At 41.3% G+C, this 11,782-nt stretch overlaps 1 protein-coding gene across 10 annotated transcripts in view; it reads right to left on the reverse strand.

Annotated features, from left to right (window-relative positions):
* Window positions 1-9,776, reverse strand: part of SYNRG (synergin gamma) — an 84,771-nt gene extending 74,995 nt beyond the window's left edge. For 4 of the 10 annotated variants that reach the window (XM_049114204.1, XM_035720587.2, XM_035720586.2 and 1 more), the window contains exons 1-2: window positions 9,635-9,775; window positions 2,417-2,457 (exon numbers count right to left, since the gene is read on the reverse strand). In XM_049114204.1, the coding sequence (XP_048970161.1) occupies window positions 2,417-2,457; window positions 9,635-9,711 (118 nt within the window). In that variant the 5' untranslated portion in view covers window positions 9,712-9,775. Of the gene's footprint in view, window positions 1-2,416; window positions 2,458-9,634 lie in introns of all 10 variants that reach the window. The other 6 variants (XM_049114201.1, XM_035720588.2, XM_035720584.2 and 3 more) reach the window with 3 other exon arrangements.
* Between the last annotated feature and the right edge of the window lie 2,006 nt (window positions 9,777-11,782).

Consider the following 11,782-nt stretch of genomic DNA (forward strand, 5'->3'; position numbering starts at 1 on the left):
AGACACAGAGAGAGAGGCAGAGACAAGCAGGGGGAGAAGCAGGCTCCCCACAGGGAACCCGATGTGGGACTTGATCCCAGGACCCAGGGATCATGCCCCAGCTGAAGGCAGACATTCAACCACTGAGCCACCGAGGTGCCTCCAAAGGTTATTTTCTTAAAACCATAAGTATGAAGGACTTGTTACTTGGGAGGCAGCGCACTTTAGTGTAAAAAGCACAGGCTGTGGAGTGAGACAGACCTGAGTATGAATTCCATTCCATCAGTTACTTAGCTATGTGATCTTGGGCAAGTTACAAAACTTTATCTGTAAAGTGAAGATAATAACTTTTCTACAGAATATTTAAGCATATTAAAAAAATTAACAGTATCATGAAACTATGTTTATAGTATAGTATCACCCAAACTTTTCCAATGAAGTATCCTCAAGAGTGGAGGAGACTGAAAATACATCCCTTTGGGAATTTAATAAATACTAAGTGCCTGGGCAGCCCAGGTGGCTCAGTGGTTTAGCGCCGCCTTTGGCCCAGGGCGTGATCCTGGAGACCCCAGATCGAGTCCCGCATCGGGCTCCCTGCATGGAGCCTGCTTCTCCCTCTGCCTGTGTCTCTGCCTCTCTCTCTGTGTCTCTCATGAATAAATAAAATCTTAAAAAAAAAAAACCAACACTAAGTGCCTACCATATTTTAGGCACAGTGTTAGAGAATTGGTACACAACCATGAATAAAACAAAATCCCTACATGGCCTGAACACAAATTCAACCAAATTTTGTTCTTCTATTACACCTATGTTGGTCCTACTATAAGGAGCTTTTGGTCAAATTTTGATTTTAAAAATTAAAGGTCTGGTAAAGTATGCCACATTTACCTTGTGAGTTCTATGTACCTTAAAGGTTATTTACACACCATTTAATTTCAGAAGCATGAACATCCATATTTATAAGGAACATCAGTAGTGGCATTCACTTATTCATTCAATCATTTATTCAAACATTTGAGGGCCTACTCCTTGTTAGGCACCATTCTAGGGACACAGTAGTAAACAATACCAAGTCCTTGTCCTCATGGAATTACATGTTTTCCCTCTCGCCCCTTTGGACCTAAAGTTTTGTTCATTTGATTTAGTTTTATTTAATTCTTGAATGGGTAACTCAGATACTTGGTACAACATTTAAAGGCATGAAACTATGCACAGTGAAAACTCTCATCTCTCTTGTCTTCTGTTCACCTATCATGATCTTGTGGCTACTCCTGCTGTCAGCTTCTTGTGTATGCTTTCAGAAATAATCCATGCATAATTTAAAGCCTTCTAATGATCAGAAAGTCCTCTCTAACATACTTTGTATATTAAAAAAAATCTCAAAAAAATTCCAAATTCCATAAGAAAAAATATCAGGCAAACTTTTAGGCTCTCTTTTTGCTCTATATGTAGATTTTTTACTTGAAAGTTTACAAATATGCAAAATCTTGAGCCATGATAATGAATAATAACTCTGCAATGCCTTCCTAAAGAACAAAAGATCTCAAACCATTCTATCTAAATCTGAGACACATCTAAGTATAGATAGCTTAAATAATGCATAAATGTTAGCACAATGGAAATAATACAACTGACCCTTGGAAAAATTTACCTGAAACTCAACCTCCATCACTGATTACAAATGGAGACAAAGTCAGTATGAGCCACTGACCACCTGCTACTGAGCTACTCTTTATCTTTCATCTCTATTGGTGACCTGGGAGTCTCTGTTTCTAGAAATTCTAGCATAAGCAATCAACACTGGCTTTGTGAGAAGGGCCAGTTTTCAGAAGCAGATTGGTATGTGTCAGGGGTACAATTAAGAGCGTGTGACCAGAAAGAAGAGAAAGGCAGACATATTCTTTCTTCAATGCTGTGTCCCAATGCCACAGCAGGAGGAGTCAAGATTATATCACTTCACTACAGTTGCCCTGAAGATACAGCTAGAATTAATATTGGTAGGCCCTCATCTTAAACAGAAAGGATATACCCAGTAAAGAAATTGAAAATAAAACTGACACTTAAAAAATTATTTATATTGAATCAGAGTATGTTATCTCTTATAAGACCAAATTCATATAGAGAAAACATGACAATAAAGGATACTTAAAGAGGTTCATTTACTCATTCAACAAACATCCACAGAGACCCTCTAATTTTCTATCAGCATGCTGGGTGCTGCAGACACTGAGAAGCATAAGGCAGACATAGCTTCTGCCCTATGGAGCTAACAATCTAGAATTAGGCAATTTTTGAGAAATGTTAAGAATTAACTGGTAGATAGGTTCAAGACTATAGGAAAACTTTACTCTATTTGGCAGAATCAGGACTTTTTTTATCCACTTAATTCCCACATAAAAATAAAAGTGAAAAGTTTAAAATTTCAGCTTTCACATACCTTGAGGGGGTCTCATTCCACCTGCAACTGGGAACATGAAGCTGAAAACAGAAGAAAACTAGATCAAGACCTTAATATATACAAGTATTTCAAATAAAACGATTCTGTTTTACATAAACCAAAGAACTGTAGATAGAGTCCTATCATTTTTTTCTGTAGTACAATACTGAATTTCAGTACAGATTGAACATTCACAGGACGCATGAGATTGTGTTAGCGTAGGGAGGAAATTTTTGAAATAGAAAACTAGTCCTGGTCCTGTCAATGGGTGACTTCCCCGGACTCCAATTTCTCCATCCATAAAACAAGCAGGTTGGATTAGATTCAATTCAGTGAACATGTATTGAGTACTTAACTACATGGAGGAACTGACTCAGCTCACAGTCTGGGCGAAGACATGTATGCAGGCAACTAACTAATACTGGACAGAATGTGCTAAGTGCTGGAAGAGGTCCAAAATACCAACCGAGATGAAAAGAAAAAGATTAATTTGATGGGTTATATCTCAGGGAGTTTTGTGAAGGTATCTTTTTTTTTTTTGTGAAGGTATCTTTTAAAGCTGAACCTCAAAGAGAGTCACACTATATTGTTTGAGTGAGAGCTCTGAGGCCAGAGCTGTGTTTAGAGAAATAATTTAACGTTGATTATAAGATACAGGATTAGAGAAGTAAAGCAGGTTGTAGAGGACCTTTGATTTTCCTTTGAATATTATATGAAGGCAGAGATTATTAATTGTGGTAAAACACACATGACAAAATTTTATCATTTTAATCATTTAAAAAAATTATTTATTTGAGACAGTGAGAGAGCAAGAGAGAGCATGAGCAGGGGGAGGGAGAAGCAGACTCCCTGCAGAGTGGGGAGCATTGACATGAGGCTTGATCCCAGGACCCTGAGGATCATGACCTGAGCAGGAAGATGCTTAACTGACTGAGCCACCCAGAAGTCCCCCATTTTAACCTTTTTTAAGTATATAGTTTGTAGCATTAAGTTCATTCATGATGTTGTACAACTATAACCATGATCCATTTCCAGAACTTTTTCATCATCCCCAATAAAGACTCTATACTCATGAAACAATAACTCCCCATCACTCCCTCCACCAACCCCCAGTAGCCACTACTTTTTGTTTCTTTGAATTTGCCTATTCTAGTTACCTCATATCAAATGGAATCATACGACGCTTGTCCTTTTTATATGACTTATTTCACTTAACATACTATTTTTTAGGTTCATCCATTTTGTAGCAGGTATCAGCATTTCATTCTTTTTTTATGGCTGAATAATAAGTACTCCATTATATGGTCATAACACATTTTGTTAATACATTCATCTATTGATGGACACTTGGGTTGTTTCTACCTTTTGACTGTTGTGAATAATGCTCCTATGAAGTTAGTATACAAGTATCTGTTTGAGTCCCCCCCCCCCCCCCCCCGTTTGAGTCAAGTCTTTTGGATATATATTTAGGAGTGGAATTGCTGGGTCATATAGTAATTCTGTTTATTCTGAGAAACTGCCAAACTGATTTCCACCACAGCTGCCCCATTTTGTATTCTCACTAGCAACGCATAGAGCTTCAATTTCTCCACATCCTCACTAACATTTGTTATTTTGTGTTGTTGTTGTTGTTGTTTTTTATAATAGTTATGCTAAAGGGTATGAAGTATTATCTCATTGTGATTTGGATCTGCATTCCCCTGATGTCACAGGTTCTAAGTAGGAGAGTGAAATGATCAGAAATGTGGTTTGGGTTTTTCTAGGAATGGGGTAAAGCAGAGATGATTTGAAGCAAAAAGAACCAGCTAAGAAACTACCACAATAATCTTAATAACAGATGAAGAGGGCCAGAACCAGCGTGGTAGGACTAGAAGAGGTGAATGAAAGCTTTTTGAAAAGAAGAATCAAGAGGACTTGGCAATTGCCAAGATGGGGGAAAAGCAGTGAAGAAGCAGAAAGAGCTGAAGATGATGCTGAGATTTTGAGCCTGAGGAACAGTATGGATGATGATACTGTTTCCTAAAAGAAGAAACCCTTGACTAGGTTTGGGGAGGGAGGATGTAGGAGTGCCTCTCTGAGGAGTGATCTAGTAGGCAATCAGAAAAGTAACTCAAGCACAGGAGAAGGCTCTCGATCAATGTAGCTAGGCTCTTTGAAAATAAAGGTTAAAAAAAAATAAAATTAAGCTCTGGTTCTGAATGAAACTAAGCTAAGAGAACATCCATATATAGGGGGAAGAAAAAGCACAACTTGGAGAATTCTTATGGTGAAAACTGAGTAGGAAATGGTCACTGAGAGCCAACAGAGTTGGTTATAATTGAGTGATAACTAAGGAAGGACCACATTTTTGGGAAAAAGGAATAAATTACCAGTATTTAATGTTGTAGAAAAGCTGAACAGAATGGGGATTAACAAAAAAGCTCACTGCTTCCAAAAATGCTAATCTCTGAGTAAACAGTGCAAAGAAGAGAAACTCTTGGACCTGTATAGAGAAAGTTGGGATATAAAAGATATATTTAGTAATTGATAAAGTATTTGAGGGAATGAGATTAAGATAGAAAGGTAGCAAAAGAGATCTGCTTTGAAACGGAAGAGGGACTTCCTTCTATAAGACTGGAAGGAAAGAAAATGAGACAATTCAATGAAGAAAAAGTCTAAGTGGGAAAGACATAATCTGGGAGGCAAGGGTCTGGAGGGGGTGTTTTGGGTAATCTTTAAAGAGTCTAGCAAAATCTAGGAATTATGTGCCAAATTTATGTGTTCTTGCACTTTTCTTCCTTTCCCAGGAAAATGGCTAAAATCCAAATTTTAGAGTCTTTCAGTTCTAAAATATTTTTAATTAAAAAAAATTTTGTAAAGAGTTTTACAAAGTTCTAGTTGGACATCTATCTGGTTATATGTTATTTATAGCTTTGTAGGGGATCTGAACTTTTAACAAATTCTACTGCTGACAAGCAGTCTGGCACCCAGAGAGAGGCATGAATATTGAACAGCTTTTCTGAATGGCACAGAAGATGTATTAGCTAAGTAATGTGTTAAGTAGACAAGATGTTTAAATTCCAAGTTGACATTTGGTAGTATCACTTTTTAAAAAAGCTACTCACACATACTAAGACATATAAACTTAGGAGCAATGCATTTAAGTAATCAACTCGTCAAGACTTTTCCAAATCAGTCTTAAGGATTAAAATTACCAACATGGCTTGGTGGCTAAATAAAAACTAGAAACTCAAGTTATATATATTTTTTCCAGATCAGCCATAAATTAACTGTAAAGCTCTATACCAACCCCTTCATCACCCTGTCCTGTTTCCCCTCTGTCAAATGAAGGCACAGAACTGCAGGTTTGCCAAGGTCCCGACTAAGACAACCAAATAAACAAGAATAAATGTATAGACATATAAAGGTTACCTTGAAAACAAACAAAAATTAAATTTAGAACATTACCGACAAACATGACTTACTCCAGGAATTTTTAGCAATCCAAACTCCTTAGTGACCTATGTACCACTCATGAGGTTCTCTGGAATGCTTAGACGACTAACTTCAACATGCTTCAAGACTGTTTAGACAAGCAGCTAAGCTACTGATAAGACAGCAAAAGGTTGGCAAAAAGACCCAACACCCACTGCTCCCCAAAACTGGGCAGCAAGATGACTAACAATTTAATTTCAAAGGCAAAACCACTATTTATGACCAATACCCAAGCGTGAAAGCAGAACTGTAAGGTCTACTTGTCACAGGCCTATCCCATTCATCCTTCCCTTTTGGTTATCTTTGCTACTAACCATCTGTTCTCAAGCATGGACTCTAACAAAACGTCTTAAAGCATCTCTCTGCCTCCAAACTCTAGGACTTTAGTACAGCTCACAGAACACAGGTGAGGGGCATCTTCCTCAAGGACCATTGATAAGGCTACTCTGTAATGAATTTCCTTTAGTTTATATCCCAGGCCCCCTCTAGTTTTAGCACAATTTTTTTCAGCTTTATCTCACAAAACTCATCTCCCCCTTAGTGCCACAATCCATCCAGCCTACTTGCTGTTCCCTTAGTGTTCAGTAGGCCTTCAAATTTCTTATGATAAGCCCTTGACCCCCTTCCTCTTCCTCCAAATGACGCCCAGCTGAAACACCTCCTTTGCCTCAATGTAGCCTGAATCCGCAAATATCTACAGAATATTTTCTTTTTTTAAAAGATTGTATTTATTTATTTATTAATGAGAGACACAGAGAGAGTCAGAGACACAGGCAGAGGAAGAAGCAGGCTCCACGCAGGGAGCCCGACGCGGGACTCGATCCCGAGTCTCCAGGACCTCGGCTGAACAGGTGCCAAACCGCTGAGCCACCCAAGCGTCCCTACAGAGTATTTTTTATGTTACAATGTGCTAGAAGCAGTGGAAGATGAAAAGATGAGGAAGCCCTTAAAGAGCTTATAAAAGAGCAGGAAAAACACAAGCTCACAAATGCTAATATCCCAGAAGGATACAGACTAATCAAGATCTTTCAGCTTTTCTCTCTGCCGTACTTGTCTTTAAAATTAAAAAAAAAAAAAAAATTATACTTCTCATCTCTTGGGTAAATTTTGTCCTTTATATAACTCTAGCATTTATTCTAAAGTGGCTCAACCAGGATATTAGTCAAAAGTAGGCTAATATTAATGAGGTTGGAAAATGCCATTGCTTTTTGTTTAGTCTCTTAGAACAGAAACAAGAATCTAAGAAATATGGTACCTTAAAGTTCCTGGATTTTCTCTATTAAAAGCTGAGAAAGGTTGGCTGGCTCTTTTGCTTTTCCCTTAAAATATATTTAGGCTATCATAATGTTAACTTCCTTACACAAAAACCTCAGCCTTCACCACTGCTCTCTAAAAATCAGAATATTCTTTCAGCCTCAGAAAGTTTCCAATAAGTGTAATATTTACCATATATTTTGCAAGGTAAGGATCATTTTAACCACTTTTCTCTCCCATATATCCTCTACAGTTTTATTTCTTTAAAAAAGATTTTTATTTATTTATTCATGAGAGACACAGAGAAAGAGAGGCAGAGACATCGACAGAGGGAGAAGCAGGTGCCTCACAGGGAGCCCGATGTGGGACTCGATCCCGGATCCTGGGACCAGGCCTTGAGCTGAAGGCAGACACTCAACCGCTGACCCACCCAGGCGTCCCATATCCTCTATAGTTTTAGAATGCAATGTTACTCCAACTTTTTTTTTTTTTTAAGATTTTATTTATTTATTCATGAGAAAGAGAGAGAAAGAGAGGCAGAGACACAGGCAGAGGGAGAAGCAGGCTCCATGCAGGGAGCCCGACCTGGGACTGGGTCCCAGGTCTCCAGGATCATGCCGTGGGCCGAAGGCGGCACTAAACCGCCGAGCCACCCAGGCTACCCTCCAACCAACTTTTACACATGAAAGAAACTTTAAAATCAATCATTCTAACTTCCATTATAATTTCAAGCCATACTGATTTTTTAAAACGAGCGTTCATGGGGGATCCCTGAGTGGCTCAGTGGTTTAGCGCCTGCCCTTGGCCCAGGGCGTGACCCTGGAGTCCCGGGATTGAGTCCCACATCAGGCTCCCTGCATGGAGCCTGCTTCTCCCTCTTCCTGCGTCTCCGCCTCTCTCTTTCTGTCTCTAATGAATGAATGAATGAATGAATAAATAAAATCTTTAAAAAAATGAGTGTTCATGGACTAGTGACATTAAAATACTACAAACTAAGAGGTATGATCCACTCAACTTTTTGCACCTGAGGTCCTCAAGCACGCACAAAAAACAGAAGCCAAACCACCAAAAGACGACCAAGGTTTTGAGGGAACATTACTGACAAACACGACTTACTCTGTAGGCCTAAAATACCAGATTCTTTTAAGTTTGTATTTTCTCAGAACTTAGTGCCATGATTGATCAAATCAATGCCACTCAAGCCATTTGAAAAACTGGCATCACATATAGAAAATAAATCATTACATATTTGTCTTCTGCAGCCAAAAACTGACTTATGTCAAATAACAATGTAAGAATCAAGAAACAATATAAGAAAAAAAAAAAAACAGTTTTACATGTAAAGTGAAAGATGTGTAGAGGAAATGGAAAGTGGAGCTGTACAACAGCCACTGTCCTTTTTCCCCCAGCATATACATAAGCATCTGCAGGGGGTGATAACTTTAAAGACTTTACACTTTAGTGTTCGTGACTCCAAAATTAAAAAACAAACAAACAAAAAAAAACACTGCTTATCGAAACACTAACATTTTGCTTTCCAAAAATAATTTAGGATGAAGATAAAAAGCTAATTTTATCTTCAACTGTGTATGCCCTATGGGGTTGCCTAACAAAACCAACTCCGACTAGGTCATCATAGAAGTGGGGTGGAAACTTCCCGGAATAAAAGATTTCCTTAAATGATGAAGTTGTCAAGTTGCAAACGTTCTTCTCCTTTATTCATCACTCTGGATAGGAGAACCAGAGGCAATTCCTATTTGACGGAGGAGAGGGCAGGTTTGTTTCAGGACCAAGCCAAAGTCTGGAAAGCTTTGTTCTGCTAACTGCGTAACTGCTGTTTAATAGTGATTCGATTTTAATAAGGAGACGAGTCTTACGAGTCACGTCTACAAGGGCTCTTTACTAATTCGAAGGTCTTCAGCTTTTTCCTGCTGTTTCTCCCGTGTCGCTAAGGTGATAAAAAGGACAGGGCATTCTAAACGGGGGAAGACAAACAGTACACAGACAGACACACAGACGCGCGCGCGTCGGGGACCGCTCCTCAGTTCGCTCTCCCTGGTCGAGCCCGGAGCGCCCCGCGAGAGGGAAGTCTGGTCGCTGCGGGCCAGCCAGGGCTGGAAGCGAGGCGTCGGGGTTCCTGTGCCCTCCCGGCCCCGGCCGGGCGCCAGCCCAACCGAGCGGACCCTCACCTCCTGCTCCTGCTCCTGCTCCTGCTCCTGCTCCTGCTCCTGCTCCTCCTCTCCTCCCCGCACTGGGACGCTCTCGCTCGCTGCTCGGCCCCGGCACCGACGCCGCGGAGCCTGGGAGGCGGGAGTCAGGCGCCGGGCTCCCCCCGACCCGCCCGGCCTAGGTGCCCCGGAGGACCCCCTCCTCCCGTAACCCAGTGTCACAGGAAAAGGGGTCGAAGCGGGCGAAAACCGCCATAACCGCCAAGCAGCCCTCGCCCCGGCGGGGCCGGCCCCGGAGTCCGGCTCGGCTCTTCACACCCACCTGCCTCCCCCGGCGGCCCCCGCGCCGGCTCCCGCGGCCGCGCCGCCGCCAGCCCCGGCTCCCGGCCGCAGCGCCATCTTGCTCCGGGCCCGCCGCCGCCACCTTACGAGCAGCTGTCAGCTGGAGACAGCCACTTCCGGGGCAGACGCCCGCCCCTCCACGCCGCGGCCTGGGTGACGGGGCGGGGCCTTGCGCCCACGTGACCCCCACGCCCCGGGGGGTGCGGCGCGCCCTTGTCACGTGAGCCGACCTCCGCCTGGGGTCCTCCCGAGTGCGGCGCTAGTTCTGGGGTTGCCTGGGCGGCCCCGGGGAGCTGATTCATTCCCTGGCGGGGCCCTCCGGAGAGCCCGGCCGGCCGCCAAGCGGCAAATCGTTGTCCCTCCCTTTGAAAAACCGTCATGTTGGTTAGTGGAGAGATTGAACCTTGCTTTTTAAACCGAATGATGGGTGCACCGGTGTTCTTCTATTCTTTTTACACATAAAGACTAGGTGGATCCTGAACGGTCCTTTGATAGCTTAACAGCGCTGACGAGTGATCACCAGTCTCCACTTTTTCCCAAGAAAGCGGGAGCTTCCTTTTGGTACGCACCCCAGCAGATGGAAGGTTTTTAAAATTTAATTTAGTAAAAGCAGCCTGGAGCAAATAAACCCAGCCCATATATAAAACCTTCAACGTGTACCATTCTTGTGTTTGGTTCTACCAACATGCCATCCAGTTATCCCTGCTTTTCCTATACTTGCAAGCAGGGGCAAAACGGTGTTCATCACTCTGAACCTATCTGGATATACATGTATAAATTATATATATATAATATATAATAATTATATATATTATATATATATAATGTGGGCCTTTTTATTTTTTCCCTTATTCGAACTGTAAGTAAAATACAAAAATCCAGCGTAAACTTTTTCAAGCCTTCAAGCAAAGTTTGATTAGCAAGTAATGGGTTAATTATAATCAGCTTTCTTTCATTATTGCCCCAGGGCTTTTACAGGGAAACCATTTGTAGTAAGTTATCCTTTACTGGGCACACATCATTAGTCAGGAACCTTACTGAATTTTTTCAAATCCTCAGTGTCTGTGTAACTATTACTATTGGCATTTTGCAGATGAGAAAAGCAAGTTTAAAAGAAGTTGTAACTTGGGATCCCTGGGTGGCGCAGCGGTTTGGCGCCTGCCTTTGGTCCAGGGCGCGATCCTGGGGATCCAGGATTGAATCCCACGTCGGGCTCCCGGTGCATGGAGCCTGCTTTTCCCTCTGCCTGTGTCTCTGCCTCTCTCTCTCTCTGTGACTATCATAAATAAATTAAAAAAAAAAAAAGGAAGTTGTAACTTATCCAGGTCATACAGCTGCAAAGCAGCAGGACCAGGATTCAAACTCAGGGGTTTCACATAAAAGTCTTGCTCATTTCACTAGTGTGGCTATTCATTATCACGTATTCTTTTCCTAATAGTCTATTAATTTCATTTTTCCTCTTCTTTAGGTGAAACTGAAATTTGTGTAGCATATAGTCTCAACTAATAGAAAGGTGCTAAATTTGGTATTGATCCATGGACAGTGAATACTGATTTATATAGCTACTATTATTTAAGGATGAGTAGTTTACACAGGAGAAAACACTAAAAAGGGGAAATAAAGTCAAATGAAGAGTATGTCAAGCATAGAAGGTATGATCTCTTGTTTCTGCCAGGATACTTTGTTCTCCTTTGCCTGTGGATGCCTTCATCTGCCAGCCTCAGCACAGGAGGTCAGCCTTCCATGACGTTAGATGCCATCCGCTGATGCTTCAGCACTTTGGCCTTATGTCTCACAACGCATTTGCCACTATTTGTTCCTTTACACCCACCAATACACTCTAAGGGCACAAACTGTTATTAAGCCTTATATTTCTAACCAAATATATCATGTTTGTTTAAGGAATATTCAGCAGTAATTTAGAACATGTCAGGCACAGAGCTAGGCATTTCCAAAATTGAGACAAAGTTAATATTACCCCCAATTTCAAACACAAAAAAAGAGAAGCTCTGAGAAATTAAAGAACCTATTCAAAGTCATACAGGTGGCAATCGGTGGCACCATCACAACTACCTCCTGGATATAGACTCAAGAATCTGTTTGCAAGGACAAAGAAAAATCACGTTTA

The sequence above is a fragment of the Canis lupus genome, chromosome 9 (assembly GCF_003254725.2).
Source record: "Canis lupus dingo isolate Sandy chromosome 9, ASM325472v2, whole genome shotgun sequence".
NCBI lineage: Eukaryota > Metazoa > Chordata > Mammalia > Carnivora > Canidae > Canis > Canis lupus.